Source organism: Sphaeramia orbicularis, chromosome 15 (genome assembly GCF_902148855.1).
Source record: "Sphaeramia orbicularis chromosome 15, fSphaOr1.1, whole genome shotgun sequence".
Taxonomy (NCBI): domain Eukaryota; kingdom Metazoa; phylum Chordata; class Actinopteri; order Kurtiformes; family Apogonidae; genus Sphaeramia; species Sphaeramia orbicularis.
Window position 1 is genome coordinate 41415049 of NC_043971.1, and position 27341 is coordinate 41442389.

At 36.9% G+C, this 27341-nt stretch overlaps 2 protein-coding genes across 2 annotated transcripts; both read right to left on the bottom strand.

Annotated features, from left to right (window-relative positions):
* Positions 1 to 111: 111 nt before the first annotated feature.
* Positions 112 to 22174, bottom strand: chata (choline O-acetyltransferase a). Its single transcript, XM_030156226.1, has 15 exons — positions 21857 to 22174; positions 21451 to 21547; positions 20896 to 21087; positions 16925 to 17043; positions 15365 to 15418; positions 15094 to 15274; positions 10536 to 10713; positions 10286 to 10455; positions 8077 to 8177; positions 4823 to 4951; positions 3355 to 3477; positions 3122 to 3263; positions 2846 to 2908; positions 2613 to 2750; positions 112 to 1623 (listed from the first exon to the last, which is right to left on the bottom strand). Exons 2-15 carry the CDS (start codon positions 21496 to 21498, stop codon positions 1219 to 1221), a joined length of 2043 nt encoding a protein of 680 aa, XP_030012086.1. The 5' UTR covers positions 21499 to 21547; positions 21857 to 22174; the 3' UTR covers positions 112 to 1218.
* Positions 22175 to 22755: 581 nt separating this feature from the next.
* On the bottom strand, positions 22756 to 25415 carry slc18a3a (solute carrier family 18 member 3a). The gene has a single exon (XM_030155187.1). It carries the CDS (start codon positions 24852 to 24854, stop codon positions 23292 to 23294), a length of 1563 nt encoding a protein of 520 aa, XP_030011047.1. The 5' UTR covers positions 24855 to 25415; the 3' UTR covers positions 22756 to 23291.
* Between the last annotated feature and the right edge of the window lie 1926 nt (positions 25416 to 27341).

Consider the following 27341-nt stretch of genomic DNA (forward strand, 5'->3'; position numbering starts at 1 on the left):
TGTGATTTCATTATTGTGTTATATAATAGTTTTATAATGAAAATAAACTTCATGATTCATCATGATATAAAACAAAATTAGAAATAGCATTCCACCATCATACTATTATCATTTTTAAATATGCTAATGTTCATGTTTTATCTAATCAATGAGACGAAGAGGAATTTCCATATGCTTTTAGTGCCTTAATTTGCTTGTACATTTATTTTGACATAAACACAGTGATCACCTCTGATTAGTAAGTTTCAGTTATTCTGAGCTTACATTTACACTCTGAAACAACTGGTAATATTATATAAAAATAAATTACTTAATTGACATCTTCTACGCATAAATGTACAAATGCACGTTTTAATCACATATAACATTCTTGTATATACTAAAAAGTGTCCTTTTTGATATATTATTTTTTTGATACAAGTACACCAGCACAGTATGACTCCCAGTACATGTAACAGAGTTCAGTATTAACCAGTTGTCCAGTGGCATGATACTGGATTAAGAAAATCAAAATAGTTATTTCTGAATACTATATAAGGAGCAGAGGAGAGAAATACAGTATAGACACAGCATTTTACATGGACATCACAAACGATTTTGCATAGAAGATTCTAGTTGATGTTATGATCACAGGATCATAAGATAGCAGCATGCAACTTACCAGTTGAGATATAGTGACAGTCATTTACGTAAGCAACAGCCCTCATGGGCAAACTCTTATAGACATGAAACACGCAGACAAATGTCTTAGTTAACATTACAGTCAACTTTAACACTGGTACTCATCACAGAATACGTTACCACTTTGGCCAAAACATCTCCACGTAGTGCAAAAATAAATAATTGACAATTGTTTTCAGGCGTCTTAAAGCCTGAAATTAGTTTGGATTTCTACTTATAAACCCAAATTGGCAAATATTTCAAATTCCTGTATTACCACGTAATTATATATATTATTTAATATATTGATTATTATATATTGTATGTGACAACATGAAAAGTCCTCTACAATAGCAGAATAATTTTTTATATTCACTACCAATAAACAGATTAGATTATCATCACTTAATACATTAATAGATTTTACAGTACCATGTACCACAAACAGATTTATATAATGGCGTTTGTCACCTTTGCAGTAGATCTTTTGACATTTCATTGATGAGGCGCAAAAACACACATAAACACACATTTAATACAAAAACTGCACCACTGTTTTCAGTGGCGTCCCTGTTTGGAAGCCTGGGATTGGGCCTCAGTTTTGTTCTGGTCTGATGTTTTCACCAGAACCTGTGGCAGCGGCTGCTGACTGTTTGTCAGGTCAGCTGCCGTCTGCTGCGTTTGGCTTTGCCAGTTTGAGTCCGTCTGTGTGTGTGTCTCCAGTGTGCGATCCTTTCTTTGCTTGCTTAGGCTGCAGGTGGATTTGCGGTAATTGCACAGATCCCTCATGTCCCGGAGCCCCTGCTCCAGAGCTTTGATAAATTCTGATGAACATGTCTGTGGACTCTCATGGAAACTGGACACTGAGAAGATAATGTGGTCCGACTGAGGGTTGTAGCAAGCTCCGTAACCATTTGGAACAACAGGTCCATAGCAGCAGAACATTTCAACAGTAGTAGGAACCTGCAAGAAAAGCAGATGTTTAATATTGAAATACTAACACATGTTCTCAAATAATAATGGCAGATTTGAAATGACTTTTGAGATAAAGTGTGGATGACTTTTAATATATATTCTAGTCACTTATGATGCAAAACATGGTGTCAGATTTGGCTTAAAGCAAAAATCATTGATCAAAACATCCTTCCAGTGTGGTAGATAAAGAGCAGTCTTATTTTGCAAGCCATTTCAAAACACTTCACCCATTGCATATGGGATTATGGGACTGACATCAAAACTATGACATGTGTTAAACATTAGTTGTAGCATTAAATATACATGTACTTGTTAATATTTCATCACCAGCCCAGATAGACAATATATTACTGATATCTAACTCAGTTCTCCCCTGTCAAAATGAACAATTTATACAATCACCTCCACAGTTAACATGTGAATATAATTATAATTAAAATAACATTATGAATATTTGGAGCAGTTTTTCATTTTGGACATCTGTTACGAAAATTGTGATTAGTACTTATTAGTACATTACTACCTTAATTAGTATAACTAATGTTGAGTTTTAGCACAAATATCCAGCATTTGGTCCATTACTGATATCTGAAATTGTTTTGACAAGTTCATTTTAGTAAATATAATATATCCACTCTTGCAATTAAATGTTAAGACCCTTTCCCATTTTAAGGACTTACTATCTTAAATGTAGTTTTGACTAGTACAATCAAAGCTGTAGAAATTACACCATTTCCACTAATTATCAATAATCAGTAAAGTTAATCTGCATCTGTAATAATAAGTGTGGGTGTGTAAGATATCTCTAATCATGAAAAACAAACTTAACTGGGAGAAATGATACTATGGATATCTGCAATATAACTGCAGATAGGAAATAAAGATTTGTTGAAAGAGGGTGAGAGACTAGCTAAAAGGTTTCATTCAAAGGATTGAAAATAGTTTTATTTTAACGTTTTGTAATTTTATGAATGTACCTGACTTGTTGAGAGAATGAACTGATTACTGATGAAATAAGCTTCATCTTTAAACAGATCCGGCTTCTCCATCTTCAGTTCATGTGCTATATCACGTAGTCCCAGTAAATGATTGTCTATGGCCATCCCAGTAATTGCCTGAAAAGAAAAAAAAAATTGTTAGATATTTTTGTTGATTAACAGGGATATTTATGTATATTAAAATATTGAAAACCTGGACAGGATTACATTACCAGAATAGTATACTTTGTCTGTGCAGTTATGGCATTGTATAACATCTCCATCTTTTCTGATTCCTGGAAAAGTAATCAATACAGAGGTGTGAAGCCAGTTTATTTACACTAAGCATCAACACGGACTGAAAGAAAAATGAAATAACAGTAATAAACGCAAAAAACCTGTGTCATTTTATTATTTAGATTGATTTGTTACAGTGTGCTCTGGGGAGACTAGCAGCAGCATTTGTTGAGTTTTGACAGAATGACTATAGCTGCTATTAAACATCTTACGCTTGTGCTCAGTTTTCCATCAGTCATTGCTTTGACAAAGGCCAGGGCTTCAGGCGTCGCAGAGCGGATGTTGTCCACTCTGCCCTCCTGAAAACGACGTATAGATGCACTCTCATAGGTGGACACTGGTCTGCCATGACACCTGAGATAACACACAGAAATACAACTTTATACATCTGCCATGTGTTTATAAATGACAAAATGAGTCCTTAAAATGTTTAGCCTTCTCTCACCTGTAGTACGCTAACTGAAGAGCAACCTGGATGTAGGCATCTGGACTCATCTTCTGCTGTTTGATGAACTCCTTACCATAATCATGGAACTTGTGGACATGCATGTCTAGATTTCTCACCAGCCTAGATGAATAAGGATACATTCTATTATTAGCTCAGAGGTAGTTTTTTTTTGACACTTAGTTTTTGTTACTTATTTATCATTTTGTCATACAAAACATAACAAACAACAAATGGCAATAGACAATAGTTACAATCCAATAGCAAAGATAACAAGTGTTCAGAGAACGCAAACCTCCGCCAAGCACCCCGAACGGTGTGCATGTGTGGATCGACTATTTCTTTTTAAACTATGAATGTGCAAAACAAATGTCATAATGATATTTCACGAATTGCATTTTTTATGATTTTTTTAAAATGGTGCATTAAAAATAACAAAAGTCAACAGAGCGTATTGGAAGAGAAATGGAGCAGAATGATATTTCGTACAAAGTTGAAGCTTGGTGCCAGTCATGTGTATGTCAAATTATATTAAATTCCAATCAATATTTGTTGAGTTATAATGAAAAATGTGTCGTAAATGGGATTTTCATTGTTAAATTGAAATGTCCACAGAGTCCACATTCCACAGTGGATGTGGACAATTTTGTGCCAGATACAAGATATTGTTATAAGCTACGGGTGGATCAAATTGGAGGCTAATCAGAGTCGTTTTGAATATTTTATGAATTTTCGAAAATTGCTCAATGATGAGAGATAGGAAAATTTGAGATTTTGTGACCTTGTTGTGACCTTGAAATCTGGCCTACTTGGCCCAAAATTTAATGGGTTCGTCCCAGGGCCTAGGCCTATCTGTGGGTAAAATTTGGTAAAGATCGTTGTAATAGTTTTTCCATAAAGTTGATAATAAACAAACAAACACGCAAACAAACAAACACACAAAGCAAAGTGATCACAATACCTCCTGGCAGAGGTAATCATAGCTACAGTTATGAAACAGCAATCAAGTTACACAATCAAATTTTTAGAGCAGCAGTTCACACAACACTCCCACGACTATGAGACAAACCACACATTAATTGTCTTTAAAGAAACTAATCCTTTTGCCCCACCTTCTCATGTAGAGTTCAGCATGCAGCCTCAGCATAAATGTTAATCTCTCGATTTTGTGAATTTCATCTACAGTTTTCAACCAGTCCTCCAGCACCAGTGGATCTAGTTGAAGCCATTTTCAAGTGATTGCTTTTTTGGTTTATTTTTTGCTGCAGCACCAAAGATTTTTAAAAGGTATTTGTCATTTATTGTCAAATCATCAGGAAGATCTCTTAACAAAAGTGGAAAAGTGGGTTGCTGTAATTTAAAACCCAAAATCTGTTCTATTTTTATTCCAACATCTTTCCAAAAAGTTGTAATTTTCAGCTCAGAACATTTTGTCCTTTTTTTGTAGGCTGATAAGAGTTTATCCAACCTCTGGAGTTTCTCAGCAGATGAGGACAGGAGTTTATGGATCTCTGGAGTACATTTCCAGCGGAGTCGACGTGGTGCAGGAAGCTCACTCACACTGGCAGCCCTCACCAGTTTAGAGGGGCTGCCGATCCTAGAGACACACAAGAATAACATTATTAGCAGCTCTTTATACTAATGGTATCAATCCTTTACTGAAGTGAATGACATTTTGTTTTTTTAATGGAATTATGCATTTTAAAACATTTTCCTGTGGTCTACATAAACTGTAAATGCTCTGCTTGGGTCTGAATTCTTCATTAATTCAACTCCACAGGTCCATCTTCAGCCCTATTTCTGAGTAATGACACCAGAAAGGTTGTTTTGAGCGCTGGCCCTTTAAATGCACATGAGCCACTTCACACCCCACTCCCTCCAGGTTCTTGACCGTGCTTCTCTGTCTTGTTCAGCCACTTGTGTTGGTTAATACAACCAACAACTGAACATTTTAGGTAATCGGCTCGAAGTTTGGACATATTATCAGTATGGACTACAACCGCTGCTGCTGACAAACAATTATGTCGTACTCAGAGAAATTTTCATTGGAAGTCTTGACCTTATATATGCAAATGTCATGACATAACTAGCTATGAAATGTAACAAATTAAGCAGGAATCAAAACAAGTTGTAAAAATCCACTCGATTTTTGCCAGAATGAATATAAAGATAGCTTTACAGCACCTGGAGGGTTTAACTTCAAACTTTATGAACTATTAGGGTCTGGGGCTCCAATAAGGGGGGGTAAACATGACAAATTCATGGGGCCCAGCATTTGTGGGGATGCCCATAGAGCAGTGGAGGGGGTCCAATGGATACAGGCTAGAAGTTTTGAAAATTTCGTATAAGATCCACTGTATAAGAGAGGCATAGAAGTCGGGAATCGGACCTTGAGAATATGTTAAGTTTCAGTTACGTTTTATGCTAGCATAAGTGACTGTATGTGCGTGGACCGCAGCCCCACCTACATTCCCATTCCCACCCCCGATCCAACAGATCGACAAGACAGTGACTTCTATGGAGGGTCCACAACATTTACCTTTTATGGGACCCACAATTGGTAGTGGCACCCCTGATTAGGGTCCCCAAATACACAAATAAATGTACCAAAGACTGATAAAAGTGGGTTTAGCAAAATATGACCCCTTTAAAGTGTACCTGTACTGGTCATGCTTACAACATTAATTGCCCTTTGTGTATTTCTTATAAGCACGAGAGTCACAAATTCAGTAAAAAATTGTCATAAATGCACCACATTGGACCTTTTGATTATGTGAATTATGGGCGGGGGCAGAACCTATAAGGAGCAGCCATTATTGGCTGGAAGTGATGTCCCCACGTTGATTCTGGGTGATCAGTGCGAGTAAAAAGGCGCATTCAGTGAGTGAGATTGAGTGGAAAGCACATGTTTGCACTTGTTTGTACAGCTGTAAGCTTTGCACTCCACCATTGTCCTAGAGATGCAGCCCAGCACACGCCGATAATGTGTCATCATAGACTGCTGTCTGCTGCATGGGGTCAGTGACCAGTCCACCGCAGCCCAGGTAATTGGACAAATTAACGAGTCTGAGTCACCAGTGCTGGAACAGCTCATGAACATCTCACTGACCATACCTGACCTACGGAGCAGTGACTTAGTACTCGCGCGTACTTGACAACAGGCTTTGATGTAAGTTACCGGACAGACCCGCCAGTATTATATTTGATCTTGTGAAATAGCTAGCAATGAAAATTCAGTACAGGTACCGATAAGTCATTTGAGTGACAACTATAACTGACCAACTGACACATAAGCCAATCATTATGGAACTTATGTACTTGTGTACTGATGGTATATCTGGAAACTTGTATTTTTTTCCTACATCTGGCTTGATTTAATCAAGGTACATTGTAAACATACAACACTTGAGTAATGTTTTCCGATTAAAGGCACCAGGAGTTGTCAGTAAATTTGACTTAAGTTGTTTCAGTTCATTGTGAAACATACCATAAAAACATGAAAAAAAACATGAACTGTTGATGTTTTCTCAAACATTTTAGACTTTATAGCTCTTAATATTTTATGTATTTTTAGTTGGTGTTATGGTTTTAGGATGGTGCACATGCTTGTGTGCTTATGTTATTTTCATACTCAAGTCTGAGTCTGGAATATAAGGCAATTACACATAAGGCAGTTGTATGATTGACTAGTTAATCTCATATCATTAAACCATTGTTTGTATCACAGAACACGGTGGACAAAACTGTGTTTCATATTTTTTAGGGCAAGGCAGAATCTTCTGGGTTTTTGAAACAAACACATCAACGGATCATTTGTGTGAAACAGTTGTCATATTTTTTCACTGTTTTGTACGAAATAGTCACTCAACTGAAGGATAATGGATCATCGAACAAATAGACTCTCATGATAGTAGGGAGCTAGTTCCTGTTTGATGTCTGAAGAATAAGACCCAGTTTGTATGGTGTGTCTTTGGACATTGGACACAGACCTAAACAGAGGACACTGGATCAGACACATGGGCTGCAGATCAGACTCCAGTTGATGTTGACTCCATTACTATTTCTGTCAAACATCCTAACATGAGTATATTTGGAGCTTTTCACAAACCAAATGAACATACATTGCTCCCTCATAGTATATCTGTCTCTCATGGGGCTCAGCTGAACATTTTAACTTAATGTTTATTATCAACAATGTTACAACTATGGGGGCTTGAAGGTGTGCATTTATGTGTTTACTTCATACTCAGTAGATCATCACTTAAAGAACATTAATTCACAGTTACTTGAATACATCAGTTCATACGTGACCACATTAAATGAACTCCAGTCACATAAAACATTATTTTTGCAGCTTTACTTGTGTCGTTATGTGTATCAGGCCAATGACCAAAAGTTTTCTGTTCTCAGTTAAGCTGAGAAATAAATGAGTCTGAAAGTTTTATGTAACTGAAGTCCAGTTATTTTGGTAGCATATCAAAATGTATGTATGAAGTAACAGTAAAGGAGTATTCTTCAAAGATTTCATTTCATTTTATTTGACAGAAGCAGTGCTCATTAATCAACTGAAAGGAGGTATGCAATATGCATTACTGGTCATGCATTGGTGAAGCATTACTTAAGAGTTGGTGTATATTTCGTCGTGTGATTTACTATAAAAACAAAAAAGTCCCAGGCATTGCAGAATCCTGTTCCATTTTCTACTATAATGAAAGCTCTTACATGTATTTGAGCAGATACTCCGTGCACTGCACTAGGACGATTCCTTCAAACGGCGAGTGTTCACACACAACTCCACAGCAGCCGTCAGCTCCTACAACAAACTGACACAGTCATACTATTTTCAGAGGGATTTCCTGCAACAAATACATCAGACAGATTTCATTGCTATCACTTGTACATTGGTTGTAATCTCCATGTTGGTGGAAAGCACATTTGTTTTCCCACATGTACAACCACAGATTCATACAGCGGTGGAGAAATTACTTAGAGAGTAAATCCCACGGTAATGAATATGGATCATACCATTCATTCAACTAATGCGAATTCTTAATCAAAACATTTTATCATTATATTATTAAAGTCTATGCTAATGACATTCCTCAAGCTGAGGAGTTGTAATCCAGTGGGAATGTTCACTTTTGATCAGAATTTCTAAAAATCAAAATTAATGTTACATGGGATGAGCTAATCACATCCACTGGCCCTGTCCTCTTCTTTAGTAATTAAACTGGTGATTTATCCCAGTTATCCAATAGAATAGGTGATTCATCATCTTTGTGCCATTATGTAACATTTCCAGTGCTGCAGCCTATGAGCCACTGAAGAAAGAAAACACTAATGACTAGTGCGTTGACCTGTGGGGAACCATGGGTTCTAGATGTGGTAGTTTTATGCTGTGGGACAGCTGACTTTTGGGAACAGATGTTAGTCTATATTAAAAAAAAAAAAAATTGTTTGGTAAATCATTCTCTAAAATTTATATGACAATTAATATATGAAAGTGGCTATTGCCACAGTACTGGTACTGTGAGACTAACTTTCTCATTTGTCTATTACCACAGAGCCAATCAGCACCATCGTTCTATCATGTGTAGACTGGTAACCTTTCACCCTGCTGCCACAGTACTGTGGCAATCAGCACATGCAATGTGCCCATCCAGTTACAGGAAAAGGCCAGGGTACCAGTTACCTGGCTATGTCCAGACTACAATGCTCCTGGTATTTTTCTTTTGCAGATTCTATAAGTTTCGCATCCATACATGTATTGTTTTGAGAAATATCTTTGTCACATATCTGTATCACACCTATATGTGGTGCTGTACACAAACACAGACAGAGCTGCAGGATACACTAAAATCACAGAGGAATGCAGAGAGCATGCAAATAAGGTTACATCCAGGGTTTTCTTCTTCTGATCACGTGGTAGTATTGCATCATCGTTTCCAAAAAGTGGTGTTTTGCCTATCCATATGGCAACGCGAGGGCAGCGTTGTGAGATTTTTCTGCTCTAGGACCCGTTACTATTTTAGGGCACCGACAACGCCAGTGTCACGTGGACAAAAGGCCCAAACCATATTAACCTTTAGCAGGTTGACATAATTTCATTGTTGTGTATACACCATGTATCAACACAGTACTGGCAACAAGAGGTAATGAGTTCATGGAACAGTATCCATGATTGGCTCTGTGGCAACAAAATGTTGTTACTGCTTATTGACACAATATAAATGCTAACGTTTGATTGGCTCTGTGACAATAGACAAACCGATATTTCATGCCACAGCAGTGTTGCAGTAGCCATTGCCTCAATATGTTAACACAGATATCTAGGGACTGAAGTTAGTAAATGCGTCGCTCCTGTTTTTAACTTAATTTCCCTTCATGCAGCATGGTACTGCGCTTCCCGTCAACTGTCATGGGAATAGCAATGTGATTGTAATACTATTGTATTCCAAAATTACTAATATCTCCCAAAATATTGGTCCTATCAACTTGCGATTATCACTAGTCTATTCCTTGACCAAAAATACATAAGTAAGCCAAACTGCAGCAGTCAGCTCTTTCTGGATTTTGTGTGACGGCCAAGACACAGGATTCCCTCCTGTGTTTGACCACCAGAGGACAACAGTGATCACACCCATTGTCTACTGATGTGTAAGGCTGCTTCCTGTCCCTCCCCCAGGCAACTGCTTGGCAACATGAATTAAATCAGTCCCTCCTGACTTTAAAAAGGGAATTTTAAAGAAAAAAGATATTTAATGGTGAGATGGGACTATTCCTCAACTGCAGATACCAAATTACCCAGTTTTAATACATCTCAGTTTCTCAGAACCGTACAGATACACAGACAGACAGACAGACAGACAGACAGATGCTCTGAGACCTTCCAGTATTATAATATAGATACTTTCTGACTGCTCTTGCTAACCTGCATGGGCTTGTCATACCAGCGGTTGCCCCCGTTTTTGGCCAGTCCTCCTCCGTGCAGCATCCTCAAGGCTCGTGCTGTATCACTGAGGTCATGTCCACTGGCATCGTCCAGGCAGACCAGGCACAAACAGCGCTCAATCATGTCCAGAGAGTCCCTGTTAGTAGACTCTGGAGAAGAAATCATCACACTGGACAAAAGCTTTACAAGTAAATTCAGTCCAAATCCAGAAGCTCAGTTCAAAACCTACCTCTCATCAGGACGCTACGAGACTCTGCCCACTCTGTCCGCCCGTCTGACGTCAGAAGACCAATGGGTGGAAGACGCTCTTCTTCACTGTCAGCCATCTTGACTATCTTGTCCAGCTGAGTCAGCAGGTCTCTTTCATTCAGGCGGCGGAAATTGATCACCACATCCAGCACAAAAAACTGGACAGGGACAAAGGATGGACATAAAACCAGCTTCAGCTCTTTAGCTAACGTCAAGTGGGAATGTAAAACCATGACAAAACAGGGAAACAGATGGAAGTTTTAGCTGAACAGCATCAACAAATGGACACGTTGGGTTCAAAATTTACAACCAACGCCATTGGTTTAAAATGAGGATTATTTTAGTCTCTTACAACTTGGGTATTTTTTTTTTGTTTTTGCTGTGGACATCATTTCTATTTGGACTGATGTTCATACTGGGTGATTTTATACTGAAACGCAAACATTAAAAGATATTGTAGAGTGGCTTGAACAGAGCAAAGTGAAAAGTAAAGATGTGAAGGAAGGTCACTGTGACGAGTGGAAATAGTCATCTGTTATTAACAACAACAACAACAACAACAACAACAGCAACAACAACAACAACAACAACAATAATAATAATAATACACTGTAAAAAAAATCCTGTTGTTTTTACGGAAAAAAACTGGCAGCTGTGGTTTCCAGAACAATACTGTGAAAAACACATCCAACTGTAAACATATTTACGGAGTAACATGTAGATTTAACATTTTAAATATGTAGATTTAAATGGTAAATGGACAGCACTTATTCAGTGCATTTTCTACACCTTCATGGTGTCCAAAGCCACCAGGTCAATTTAGGGTTCAGTGTCTTCCATGGACACTTTGGCATATGGACAGTCTGAGCCAGGATTCAAACCACCAAACCTTTGGTTATTGGACGAGCCACTCTACCAACTCTACCAACCCATTAATTTACAAATTTAAAATGTTAAATTGTTAAATGTTTACTTTTTTATAACTTTTTTATTTAAAAAAAAAAAAAAAAAGCAAATAGGCCGTTATTTCAACATTATGGTCTTGCAGTTTAAACAGCACCACATTGCTTTTACTCTTCCTGTAAAAACTACAGCTATATTTGATTCAATCGTTAACACAAAAATCTTTTCAAATAAACAACTTTGCATTGTATTGTCACTTCCAGTTTTTTTTTTATGTTGCAATTTTACAACTTTTTGGTGTTAATTCTACAGTCATTTTTTACAGTGTAGTAATAGTCCTTTCTCCTTAATTTCCTCTACAGTTTCTACAGAAAACCTAGCCATCCCTCAGAGCCAGTGTTCATTTGGCCATGGGCTTTTCAGTTTGAGGGATTTTAACTCTGCTCCACAGTCAAACATAGTATGAGACAGTGATGTACCCACTGAACAAGCCTGTCCACTATAATAGAGGATAAGAAGAAATCCTTTCAGTCTGACTCTGTGAAAGGCGACTTTCTCTCTCCATGGATTTTCACATTATTTGTACAGTAACAAAAATGCAAGGTTTATATTTGTATAAATGTTCATTAAAGAAAATCTAATTATGAATATTATATTTCCCTTCTGCAATTAGATCGTTCATAAATCATCCTAAATATTAAAACCTGGACCTGTAACAGATACAATTGAGCTTTATTAATCTCCAGGGGGATATTCAGTTTCTTAACCAATTGATCTAATATTTGTATTTTCATTATTCAAATCTGCTGTCCAATTTATACATTCATCATTTGTGCTCTATGTCCTGACTATTAATTTCACATGACTGATGTGTATGAATGATGGTTTGGATCAAAACATACTATAGTTAGGCATATATCTGAACTTTTTTTCATTTTAGTGTATTTGATTATCATTTGGTTACAGATTATTGTACCTTTGTCTTGTACTTTGGAGACAAATAAGATGATTTTATTAAAGAACTGTGTAAAATTGTCAGCTAATGTATAAATGTCACAGAAGATATAGCTAATTAATGTCGCAGAGACAACTTGTGGGTGGCATTAATTACTCATTTCGAGAAAAGCCAAAATGAAGCTCTGAGGATGTTTTTACTATCACACCCATCAGTGCGTGGTGTTCCATATATTCTGCTGTGACACATATAATGCGTAGTTTTAAATGTTATTTCTTAACTCAGCTCTAATGTTTGGACAGATCATTCATGCACCACATTTTCATTTCAAGCCAACTTAAATCATTTTTGCTTCAGTCTTTTATTACTACGTATGAATTCTTTACAATATCATCCTTACAAAACTTCCTGCAGTTCAACTCCAAAAAGGCTGAGATACCTCTAATTGGCACCAAGACCTCCAACACTCAAATTACAAACATACTAGGTTCTTCCATCTCATTACTGCACAGCGTAGAAACCGTATTTGCCAGATACTTCACTTCAAACAGCCGTGTCAAATCTGTCATACAGCCAGGAAACTGTAAATTAAGCCATTTCTGTCCATTAGAATCCCTGAAACACTCATTCATGCTACTATTTCTTCATGGGCTACAGTTTTGCAGCCAGAAATGGACACTTTGTACATGATTACACAAATACAAAAAAGTATGATATCCTTTATAATTAAATATTTCAATCATTTGTGCATCTGAGGCTTACTTTAATATATTTTTCTATTTTCAAATAACGTGAACTTTTATCCCCAACCCATTGTTATTTTGATATTAACCCGTAAAGACGCAGTGCTACTTTTGTGGTAGTTCCCAAATAAATTTCCCTCTAAATTTCACCTTTTTAAAGTGATTAATCGCCCTTTATTTTAATATTATCCTCTGTATTTTGCATTTTTTCAGTGAAAAATCACGTATTTTCCCATATTTAATTTACTAATCATGTAGATGTTAATTAAAGCTCTGATTGAAGTTGAGGGTTATTATATCAGAAACAGAGAAAACTGAAGAAAAAGCTAATATATCATTACCTGCATCCATCCAGTGTCATTAATCAAACTCCATGGGTTTTACTGGTGAATCAATGTTGTAGAACAGGGCTGTCAAACTCATTTTGGTTTAGGGGCCATATTTTGCCCAATTTGATCTCAAGCGGGCCAGACCAGTAAAATAATGATTTAATAACCAATAGAAAACAACAAATCCAAGTTTTTCTTTTTGCTTTAGTACAAAAAAACCTCAATTAAATTATGACAATATTTACATTTTACAAAAAGGATGTGAATAACCTGAAAAAACAGAAATTTCTTTAGAAAAATTAGTGCAATTTTAACAATATTATGCCTTGACTTATTATTTATACATGTACATTACGCACAACGTTATATAAACATGTGGTAACAGGCAGAATATTGTTAAAATTTTTGAGTTTGGAACTAAAATTTGAACAATTTCTACAATATTCCATCTCTTATTATTAACACAACTACAGATCACAGTGGATCCATAAATGCACAAAACATTTAGTAACAGGCAGAATATAATTAAAATTGCACATTTCGGGTTGTTTATCTTTGTTTTTAGTGGGACAGCTGACTTTTGGGAACAGATGTTAGTCTATATTAAAAAAAAAAAAAAATTGTTTGGTAAATCATTCTCTAAAATTTATATGACAATTAATATATGAAAGTGGCTATTGCCACAGTACTGGTACTGTGAGTGTTTCCACACAGTGTTTCCATGTTCACTACAGTCTTTGAACATTCAAATGGGTCATACCTGATGACCATGAAAAGATGACAAACTGCATTTTACACCAATTATTTACTTGTATTGATAGGATTAGTGGATCAGAAGTTACTAAACATTATAGATCAGTAGATGGTTTTGGTTGCTGGTGGATGTTTGAGTCTTTATGCATTAAGCAAGTATGTGTAATTTGTTACACGATACTTTATGATGCATTTGTTTCCATCTCTTTTTGTAACTCTGTCTGCAACAAGAAACAGCTCATGCCTCTACAATAAAACCAAAATGCATTATGGTACCAGAAAATTACCACACATTACACCTAACCCTGCATCTTTGCACGTACTACCTATTAGTTTTAAGGTTGGTTTTACATTTTACTTATTACTTTTAAAATCGTGAACAGTTTGACACAATCCTAACCTATTTCTGACCTTTTCTGTCCTAGTGCTTTAGTTCTTGAGGTCCACAATTGCTGCTCTCCTGGTGGATCTTAACTCTATGTTTTTTTTTTTTTTTTGTCTTAATTCTAAATTTAAAAAAAACAAACAAACAAAAAAAAAAAAACAAAGACGACAGAATGTTTGCCATCAGGACCTGTCTTAATAATCCAACCTTACGCATTTTATACTAATTTTATTGTCTGTCCTTGATCTGATCCTCAATCTAACCTTCCTCAGCATCTATTTTGTGTTTAACTCATTTTTAATTTCCATATTTTATAGTCATTGCTTGTTCTAGAAATAATCTTATTGATAGTACTACCACCTTTTGTTGTTTTTACATTTACACACTCTGTAAACCTGGTTTTTGGAAAATACAGTTTAATTATTATCACATTACTGGAAAACTCATACTCTCGTGCCATCGTGTCTGACCTGGTTTTTACATGCCACAATGATATGTTCAGGTTCTGGCATCACACTGCTCTCCTGGGCCACTAATGTGTCCCTCTCTGGTCCCGGTAGACGGTACGAAGTGAAAAGGCGGTAGTACTGCTCCATGCACAGAGGGGTCCCAGCCAGCTGGCCCCGCGCATAATCCACAGGCAAAGCGCGTCTACACAGAAACACACAGATTAGTGATTATTGGATGGTTTATATTAACTCCTGATTAGTTAGTTCACAGTATTAAAATAAAGGCACTTACGCATCAAGAAGAGTCTTATACTCCAAAACTCCAGAAATCAGATGTGCAGCAAACCTAAAAAAGAAAAATAATATTGCTTATGATTGTTCTTTTTTTCTAATATTTATCTTTTTACTTCTGTTTCAGAGTGAGAGCAATTATAGTCTGCTTTGTCCTGATTAATGTTGTAGCTGAGTCGCAGTAAATGCTTTATGTAAATCATCTGGTTAAGGAACTGGTGCTGGATCAATACCATGTTAACCAAACCACAGCCTTCACTATCTGTTAACCTTGCCACTGAGAGCTTGGCCTCTTAGCCCTCAAGGTATTCTGGGTAATGACCCTATCTGTCAGTGTGAAGCAGGGAAGTGTTCAGTCTGCTGCAATCGATCTAAGCCATTATTTGAGTAATATATGTACTCTGACTATCAGTTCTCAAATCCTCAAAGTCTATCTGTCTATAAAGGCCTGTGGGTTTTTTCTGTCTTTTTATTTATTTTTTTTGTAATTATTTTTTTGTTATTATTTTTCAGTCACCACTATTTCATCAGCATTTTACATCTTGTATATAACTTCTATGTATGTAAAGAAAAATAAACAAAAACATACTCATACAGGGGAGCATTGACAGAAATAGTAAAAATATACACAGCAACCCAACATAGAATTAGAGGGAAATAACAAGTATATTTCACATTTCGTTCTTTACTTCCAGAAACCCTTTTCCCCTGTATAGGATAAACACCGAACATTTAAAGTATAGCATCTGTCTTTTTAGTTTTAAAGCATGTTAGAAATGTGGAGGGGTGACAAGGTAAGGTTAATCCTCAATTGCTCTTTTTGTTTATTTCAGGAGACATTGTCTGTCAAACTCATTTTAGCTCAAGGGCCACATTCACCCCAATATGATCTGAAGAGGGCCAGACCAGTAAAATAATAACAGTGAAAAAAGTAAAATTACATTATAATAATGTTTACATCTACAAAGTTTCCTTAAAAATCGGAATAACATGAATAACTTGAAATGTCTTTAGAAAAACAAGTGCAATTTAACAATATTCTGCCTCAGTTTATTAGTTTATCATTTGCACATGTGCATTAAAAAACTTACATTACAATTACAAATACACAAAACATTTAATGACAGGCAGAAAATTGGTAAAATTGCATCTACTTCTCTTGAGACATTTCAGGTTGTTCATATTTGTTCAGGTTATTCACATTTTTTGTAAAAGGATAGTTTGTTAATGTACGCATTTCATGTAATTTTACTTTTTTTTTTTTTACACTAAAACAAAGATAAAATCTGCAGTTGTCATTATTTATAGGCTATTATGATACTATTTTACTGATCTGACCCAACTGAGATCTAATTGGTCTGTATGTGGAACCTGAATTAAAATGATTTTAACACCACTGATTGTTAATATCTTCAGTGTAATTTTTTGCATCCTACGGGCCTGATTGGACCCATTGGCAGGTCGGATTTGACCCCCGGGCCGCATGTTTGACACATGTGGTCTAGAGCTTTCCCACCCATCTCCCATAATTCATTTATCTTTGTTGTTGAGCATCTCGTACCTTAAAGAGTCAATGGGAGCCCTGAAGTGCTGCTGGGGGAAGACCATCGCAGGACTGGAGTTGACGGGCAGAGCCAGTCGGTTGTTCAGGTACATGTCATTCAGCCAGTATTCATACACCTACAGCAGGAAATACAAGATTCAATACAAACAAACGGGCAGCCTTAACAGATTGACTGCAGACAATACCAGCTGCTCTGTGTCTTTTTTTTTTGTGTTGTCACTCTTGTTTTGTCTTTAAAGCTGCACTATTTATGCTGTTAACTGTACACCTGAAAGAAATATTTTATACTGAAACCTGTCTAATACAGTTCACTGCAGGAAAAGAATACATTACTTTATTCTAGTAAAGGGAACAATATTCTAAGGTTACAATACATTACATTTTTCAGTATTTTTCCATAACTCATCTGATGTGTAATTCTGCTTTACTAAATAAAGTTATGAGATGCATTAGGTAACATCTATTTCACATTTAGCCTTTAGTGATGTAGATGCCGGGTTCTGTCCCTGTTTAGTTTGATCAGCTACAGTCTGAGTAAGTAACTAAGTACAGTTACTTAAAAACAGTCGCTACTTTTCTTGGGTCAGGGCTGTGTACAGAACTTCATACAGAATACTTAAATGGCACAGATACTTGCTCAGACAATATTGCATTCTGAAAAATGTCTGTTATTGTTTGGTATAATTTCCTACCAAATTTCAATATTTCAGGAAGAAATACTCATCTCATCAGTGTCTGCACATGCAACACATACCTTTAATACTTTATTACCCCGCACCCTGAAGCAGAGGCAAGGGGTATTGTTACCTCTGCCAGGAGGTATTGTGATCGCTTTGCTTTGTGTGCGTACGTGAGTTTTTGTTTGTTTGTTAGCAAGATAACTCAAAAAGTTATGGACAGATTTTTATGAAATTTTCAGGAAATGTTGATACTGGCACAAGAAAGAAATGATTAAATTTTGGTGGTGATCGGGCCTTTTTTGGTTCTGTTTGTTTGTTTGTTTGTTTGTTAACACTCTAGCAGCAAAGCTACGGATTGAATTCAAACCAAATTGAGTTTATAGATTGCCAGTGACCTAGAACAGATCTGATTACATTTTGGGAACAGTAGGTCAAAGTTCAAATTTTTTATGAATTTTTAAAAACTTTTTTTTTTCCCCTTTACTTATAATGGATGAAATTTCAAATGTTTGTAGCAGCAAAACTATTGGGTGAATTCATACCAAATTGGGTTTATAGATTGCCAGTGACCCAGAATAGATGTGGTTATTATTTTGGGAAAAATAGGTCAAAGTTCAAATTTCTTAATGAATTTTTTTCACACACCCCCCCCCCCCCCCATTTAGTTATAACGGGTGAAATTTCACATGTCAATAAAAACATCAATTGTGCAAGGGGCAGGGTTTGTTGTGCCTGGCACCACTTTTTATTAGCTAGCTAGCTAGCTAGCTAGCTAGCTAGATAGATAGATAGATAGATAGATAGATAGATAGATAGATAGATAGATAGATAGATAGATAGATAGATAGATAGATAGATAGATAGATAGATAGACAGATAGACTGTACACTATAAATTACAAGTATAAAAAGATCTAGGTGGAATCTGAATAATAACTGTAATGTGCTGAAAAATAACTGTGAGGTGCAAAACAGGCTGAAATATTGCAACCAGGAATGTGTAAATTGACATTTAAGTAACATTTAAGTGCAAATGGATTATTAAAGAAACTCTGTTAACTGTTGATATCAAACTGTGGTAAACAGGTGATGCATCACTGTTTTGTTTAAATTTCAGGAACAGTTTGTCAGAAAATTAGGCACAAATGTACATTTTGAATCGTGAATGAACTGAGACAATTTTGTCGGCCAAAGGTCAAGTTTACTAATTAAACAAAACAAAGGTCTCTAATGTAAAAAGTCTGTTTTTAGTGTGGACACGTCTGGTTGAACTAATGCTTCTTGTTATGCGTTATGTAGTCTATGTAGATAAGTTGAAAAATATAACTAAAGATTTGTGCTAAAGTGGTGGAATTGAATCCCCCCCCAAAAAATCATATAGGATCCAGTCCTGAAGTCAAACTATCAGCACATGAAGATAATACATCCTTTTATTAACTTAGACCACAGGTGTCAAACATGCGGCCTGGGGGCCAAATCTGGCCCGGCAGAGGGTCCAGTCTGGCCCCTGGGATGAATTTGTGAAATGCAAAAATTACACCAAAGATATTAATCATTTTAGTTCAGGTTCCCAATTTAATCTCAAGTGGGTCGGATCAGTAAAATACTATCAGAATAACCTATAAATACTCACAACTCCAAATTTTTCTCTTTGTAAATGTAAAAATTGTCATGCCATTTTACTGTATTTACACTAAAACAAACTATCATTTCACAAAAACGCAAATAACCTGAACAAATATGAACATTTTGAAATGTCTGAAGTGCAAGTTTTCTAATATTCTGCCTGTTATTAAATGTTTTGTGTGTTTGTTGATCCACTGTGATCTGTAAGTTGTAATTCACATGTGTAAATGATAAACTGAGGCATAATATTGTTAAAATTGCGCTTAGTTTTCTTAAGAAATTTCAGTTTGTTCATGATATTCACATTATTTTAAAGGATAGTTGATAGATGTAAATATTTTGATTGCATAATTTGATATTTTTTGCTCTAAAACATAGAGGAAAGTTTGCAGTTGACATTATTATATATTACAATGTTATTATTTCACTGGTCCGGCCCACTTCAGATCAAATTTGGCTTAATGTGGCCCCTGAACTAATATGAGTTTGACACCCCTGACTTAGACTAAACATAAGTAAAATGATTAACTTAGACCAGGGGTGTCAAACTTGTGTTAGTTCAGGGGCCACATTAAGCCAAATTTGATCTGAAGTGGGCCGGACCAATATAATAATAACAAAATAATACATAAATAATGTCAACTCCAAGCTTTCCTCTGTGTTTTAGAGCAAAAAAAGTAAAATTATGCGATCAAAATGTTTACATCTATCAACTACCCAGCTAAATTTGATCTGACGTGGGCCGGACCAGAAAAATAATAACATAATAACCTATAAATAATGACGCCTCCAAATTTTTTTCTTTGTTTTGGTGTAAAAAAAAAAAATCCTTCAAATTATGAAAATACTTACTTTTATAGACTATAGAAAATAATAATAATAAAAAAATAAATAAAATACATTAAAAAAATTTAGTGCAATTTTAACAATATTCTGCCTCCACTTATCATTCTAGATTTTTTTTTTTGGCTTAATTCAAGATTTTTTTTACTTAATTGAAGATTTTTTTTGGCTTAATTCAAGATTTTTTTTTTTACTTAATTGAAGATTATTTTTTTTTTGGCTTTACTGAAGATTCTTTATACTTAATTGAAGATTTTTTTGTGCTTAATTCAAGATTTTTTTAAAACTTAATTGAAGATTTTTTTGGCTTAATTCAAGTTTTTTTTTTTTAAACTTAATTGAAGATTTTTTTTGGCTTAATTCAAGATTTTTTTTTAACTTAATTGAAGATTTTTTTTGGCTTAATTCAAGATTTTTTGCTAAATTTGAGAATTTTTTTTGCTTAATTGGAGATTTTTTTTTCTCTAATTGAAGATTTTTTTGGCTTAATTGAAGATTTTTTTTTTTTTTTTTTTTTTTATTTTTTACTTAATTGGAGTTTTTTTTTTTTTTTGGCTTAATTCAAGATTTTTTCCTTAATTCAAGCTATTTTTTTTTTTTTTTTTTTTTTTTTTTTGCTTAATTCAATTCAAGACTGTGGAAGTTTTGCACTTGGCAAAAACATCCCAGGGGCCGAACTGGACCCTTTGGCCCAGGGGCCAAATGCCTTTGGCATTTGGCCCCTGGGCCGCATGTTTGACACCCCTGACTTAGACTGAACATAACTAAAATGTGACAGACATTTTTTAGCAGTGTCACAGAACTACATGCATGTATTTACCCAGTTTGCCTTCTTCTCTCTTCTCTCCACCAGTTTGCTCTGCAGTAGCTCCCCCACTCCACCGGGGGCTCCAAACTGCTTCACTACATTTTGGGTTTTGTTAAACTGCTCCTCTGTGAGCAGGTGTTTCATGCACCTCAGGTACATGTCCAGTGTGTCTTTAAGGTCAGGGAGGGGCAGTTTGGGTAGACCCTGGGCCAGGTGGTGCCAGAGGGAGAAAAAAAAAAACAGCAAAAAGAGCAATAACAAACTTTTATTACATTTATGACAATTTAAAAACAACAATTTAGCAACTTTAAAATGAAAAACGATCCGTCTCTGAATATTTTAGATTTTAGACTCCCTGTACTATCATTAAATAAAGTATAAACAGTTAACGCACTTTACTCATGCTGGCAATTAAGGGGGTATTTATTAAAACATGTATTTTACCACTATTCGCCTTTTTTCTTCCAAAATTTCATGCATATATGTTTTAAATAACATGCGGTACTTTTTCGGAGCAAGGCAACATTACAGGGAAACATTTTATATTCACAAAAATAAGACATTTACATCACCGCCTCCTAAATCCTTGGAGGGCTCTCGGTCCAGAACTGGCATGATGGCAATAATAAAAGAGAGAGTCGAGCAGGTGGATCCTTTTCAGACTCTGTGGCCACAAATACAATTGACAAATGTCAGTGTTCAGTAAAAAAATGCTGTAAGATGACTGACGGTGACTGAAAGCAATCAGATTTATGACAGGACAAACTGTTGTGCGGATGGATGGGGATTTAGGAAAAATTCAAAAATGAGGAAATCTAAAATAGTTAGAAAGAAGAAAAGCACACATGCGTAGATTCAAACACCAACATTTCCACAACTTACATGCAAGCTTTAGAAAATCTGTATCATAAACATAAAAGGCGTTTGTCTTATTAAAACAATCCATCTTGTAAAACAGAAATATTGTACTCACCAGTAAGAAAAAAACAACCCCATTAGTCCTGAGCCTTGGGTTTGAAGTTCAGGTTTGTTCATCTTGACTGAAATCCATTTTCTGAAAGGATTCGTTTATATTTCACCACTTTGGTCCTTTATCATATTGAGCATCTTTCAATCCCTAACATGGCAAGAGAACAACTCCCTGGTTTGTTCAGGAGAGATGCTGAGGGTACCTCAGCCTCCTGGCAACGCAGGCTCCTCCCAGAAGTCCTGCTATTCGCCGAGAAGTTTATTTGGCACTTGGCATCTTCAGCCCACCTTATTTAGACACACACCAGGAGCCTCAGAGGCTCCGACAACGAACGGAGGAATAATTAGGACGTGTTTTCACATGGACTTTATCTACCGGATTTCTGACTTTTCAACACTTTCCACTGATGCGCAGACACTGCTTCCATCTGACTGATTTAACTGGAGCCGCGTTTTGTATTACAATTCACAGATTTATTATGATATTACACAGATTAATAGAAAAATAATGACAGGAACCCATTATTAAGTTTAATTCACAATCTACGTTCTGACTAAAAAACTTTTATAGTGTAGATTTCAGCCTTTATATTATACATCTCCTACAACCTGTCCTCAGTGTTAAAAGTGTTATTTTTAACTAATGCTGACTTTAAAAACATCTAAATTAATAAATACAAGAAACATAAAATCATATGTGTTCAGAAATTATTTTAAAGTAAAATCATCGATCCTTTAATTGATTATTGAAGTAGCCTATAGATTCCTCCCCTGACGTAATGAAATATTATTGATAAATAATAATAAAGACATATGAATGTCCTCAAGAAAGACTTTTCCATAACCAGTGTCATTCACATTATATTCATTTAATTATATACATGAATATACATTTATGTACAGTCGCAGATCATACATCCATGAGGCTATGCATTCCAGCAGTACATCATCCAAAATAAAGAAAAATAATCAGACATCAAGACGCAGATTTCATTTCCCGCTGTTTCGTCTTTCTTCAGCTGTCGTCACACACAGTATTGCATATTTAGTTAGCAGCACAACTCTGGCAAAAATAAACACAGCTTACACTGGAAGGCGTTTACAATACAATCGTTCTTTTGCTAAAATACATTAACACATAATCCCTGAATATGACATTTCTGATACAGTGATAAATACTTGTAATAAATAGACATTTATTTCAACAAATCTTTCACAATAAACTCTGACTATGATGAAGAAACGCCAGGGAGCGTCTTTCTAATTCAACCGTTTGAAACTACTTGATTTTACAATAGCCACAGAAACTGTCCCCAAAAGCAGTAAATAATTGATGTTATTACACAATCCTAATCGAGTTATGCAATTGATTGGATCGGGCGAGATGCACATAGTTTTACAATGGCACTTTGACACTTGCACACTCAGTTAAAGGTCTTTTACGCATACTCTCCCCCTGAGGATTCCTCCTCTGAATAGAAGCGCTGCGCAAAGCTGTCAATGCCATTCTCGTCGACTGTGGTACACAACTCCTTTCTCTTCTTCTCTCGCTGCTCCATCTTAATTGTGTCGTACAGTCCTGTTGTGCCGTCCTCCAGGAGCATATTTCTTTCAGAGTATGACGGCTTCATCATTGTCACGTTCTTCAGAAGAAGGAGCGCCGGGGCGTAAAGTACATTAGCGAGGCCCATGCCCAAGTTGAGCTGAACAAAGCCCAGGTCGTGCACGATCTTCCCTGCCACCACGGGCCCCAGGGCATAGGCCACGCAGTAGGAAATGTCTGCGATGGCGTAAACACTGCCATACACAGACACGTGTCGTACGTCCACGAGGAAGCCCAGAGTGGGAAGGAGCGCAGTGTCCACGAAGGCGATGCCAAAACAGATTCCGCACAGCGGGATCATGAGCTGCCCAAAGTTTTTACAAGCTGGCACAGTGCAGGAGCTGGCACCTATAAACACCATACCTATAGCCCCATAAAACCACTGCAGGTGGGGGTACTTGGCTGCTAATTTGACAGTGATAAATACACCTAAAACATGCGGGAAGAAGGCAGGGAACCATGTCATGCCGATCTCCCACTGGCTCGAATGCATGGTTTCTTCCATCCAGTTGGCGATGGTGGGCTCCAGGAAGGCCAGGGGGATGTTACAAATGGTCAGAGCCCCCGCCACAACAGCTATGTAAGGATCAATCATCAATTTCTGTATGGGGGTGCCCACTGGCATGTTTTCCCTCTCCCGGTTGGAGAAGGGTTTGAGAACGGTCAGACACAGTGCACCGTCAATAAGACAAACACAGGCCAGAATCAGAAAGGGCACCCGCTTCCCTGCAAATTCATAAAGGACCCCTCCAAAGGGGGGCGCCACGAGACTTCCGAAGGAGATGAAAGCTAAGGCTACACCCAGCGCTTTGCTCCTCTCGGTTTCTTCTGTATATTTATCTGCGATCAGGGCGATCCCTGAAGTGTCCGCGAAAGCCGAGCCGAGGCCCTGCATGCTACGCGCCAGGAACAGAGTCCAGTAGTTTTCAGCGAAGGCAAATATAACAGTGGAGAGAAACATGACATTAAGTCCGATGAAAAGTGGAATATCATACCCGACCCTGTCTATAAAGGTACCACTTAACGGGTTTACAAGCAGCTGAAGGATGGCTTTGGAAGCAAACAGAACACCTATCTGTACGTCGAAGTTTTCCTTTCCTACTTTGTTGGTGGTGCTGTTGGTGAAGTTGGTGCGCTTTCCAGCAGCGTGGGCATGATCCGCTTGACTCTGTAGCCCTTCAAGATAATCGGGTATAATTGGCACAATGACCATGTAAAGCATGTTGTCTAACAAAAGTGCTATACAGACTATTACTAGAATAATCCGTTTCTGCCGTTCTGGGTCTTGTATCACATTACCCAGTTGTTTAGTTCTTTCGCCCATCTGGGACAGTTTGGAGGCGGCAGATTGGGCCATATTAGTACTGGCTGGTCCCTCCGTGGTCCCCTCCGGCTCCATGACTTTGTCCTTTTCTTACTCAAGTCTCTTCTTTTGGAAAACACAATCGGCTTAGAAACAGTAGATTTGTTTATAAGGAGACGCGCATTTGGCACATCTGTTCTTCTTTCCCTTCTCTTCCTTGCATCCAGCACCGGGGGCCCTGTTACTGACTAATTAACTTTCTCCTGCTTTATCTCTTCCCCTTTCCTCGCGCCGTCCGTCATTGCAGGCGCGTTTCCACTCTCGTGACTTGGACTCGTTTTATTCCCGTTGTCCCAAGTTGCTTCATTGTCTCATATCCCGTCATTCAGGTGACGCGCTGGTCCCGGGCAGCGCTCTCGGGCTGGGTGCTCACCTCCACCAGAGTTCAGTGCGCCGGCTCCATGGGGGCACACACCGTCTCGGGTCCGTGTTCGGCCGCTCCTCCGGCTCCAGCTCCAGCCTTTCTCCAGTCACCTGTAACGCTGCGAGCTAAGTCATCATTTCACATCAGCTGAACTGGTTTTGTCGTCCGGAGAAGGAATACACACTGCAGTTTGTTGACTCCCAAAGGTGTTCCCCTCCCCCCTCCCATCTTTGGCGATGGCTGTGACGCACAGTCCTGCTGCTCTCCAGCAGATCTTTTATGCTAATTAAACATCAAATCCCGAGTGGGACGTGCTGCCCAGTCAGTTGCTTCGGAGCAGAGAGGAAGAGGTTCGCTTCAGTTTATATTCTATTAGAATTATTATTTTTTTAAATATTAATTTGAGTCAATAATTAATTTTGGGTTTTGATTTTGTGTGTGCTTGATTAAAAAAAACAAAAAAAAAAAAAAACAAAAAACAAGTAAGTAGTTATTTTTCAGAAACACAGAGATTTCCACTGAATAACACTGGTTGTTTTCAGCACCACTCTTCTGTGGACAGCTCCTATGAAGGTGTTACATCTGCAAATCCGCACAAATTAACCTGTTAAACAAATTAACCTGTTAACAAATTAACCTGTTAACAAATTAACCTTTTAAACAAATTAATCTTGTCTTTTAATTTTTTTTTATTCAATGTCTCCGATCTATTCTTACTTTTTTTCCTTCTAATGGTTGAATAATGCTATTTTTATATAAGTTCAGCCACTAACCCCCACTTCTACATTACTGAAGTGTACATGAGATCTGTGCGGTTTCGTCTCGAAATTGGATTATTTTGACTGAGAGAGAAATGTGTTATCGCTATTACTCAGTTTCCAGAGTTGGATATTGCATCAATATGTTATTTTACCTTCAATTTAGTTCTTATCATATTGTGCCTATTTTTGTTTGTCGTTCTTGTTAACAATAATTGCAAATCGTTACAGTTTAAAGTGTAAAATGTAAGGGCTGCTGTCGTGTTGAAAACTATACACATTTACTCTGCTTCATTCTTGACCAGACCGTGCAACTGTGGCTTTAATTGCAACATCACACTGCCATCTATCGGCGAGATGGCGTTTCAGCAGACATCGTAACATTACAAGAGTTGAGTCCTTTCTTCAGACGCGTAATGTTGACCCCATACATTAAAATCAGTCTGATATTGAAGTTTTAGATACTGACCATTATTGTAATAACATTTATAATTGGAAAAGTGAAGTCAGAACACTTTAATTTTCATTCTAAAGTTTTTTTTTTTGTTTTTTTTAAATTGATTTTCACTCAACCCTATTTTTCTCAAGAAGAAAGTACTTAAACTGTTTGAGGGCTGATCTGAACCATCATACAGTGTAGTGCTGACATCTAGTGCAAGAGAAATGAATTTGTTAAGGACCCTAAGCATAATGGACAGCACTGTCCTGTGGTGAGACTACTATGTCTGAATATTATGAGAGTTCCACTTTTTCAGTGTTTGTGAACATACATTTTAGTGTCTGGCAGATCTACTGATCCTTAACCTCAAATGACCTAAAACCATTTTCATGTCAACTTACAAATGAATTTTACTCTACATTTCCTTGTGTTTTTAACAATATTATGTATATGAGAATATTATCTTCATTTTGCATTTTCAGTGAAAATCAGGTATTTTCCTAGATTTAATTTACTGATCACATACAGCTCTGGAAAAAATTAAGAAACCACTGCAATTTCCTGTGAAACCTGCATGTCTGCATATATAACAGCCATTCCATTCCTATGTTTGTTGAATTCTGACACAAGCACACCTTATGCTACTTAATAAACACCTGATCCATGTCTTATTTAAGAGGGAGAAGTAAAAACCACTACTGTGGCCATCCCTATCTTCTTGCAATAGGTACAAACAGTGCTATTAGTACTGCAAAAGTAATTGGAATCCAAAAATCACTGGACTTCTGCTCTGACAGTGTTACCAAACTCAGAGGACTTGTTTTTCTATCAGGACAATGCTCCTGGCCTCAGCTAGGTCAATAAAGGTGTGGATGACGGACCACCAGATGAAGACCTCATCATGGCCAGCCTAGTCTCCAGACCTGAACCCACTTTGAAAACTTCTGGAATATAACCAAGAG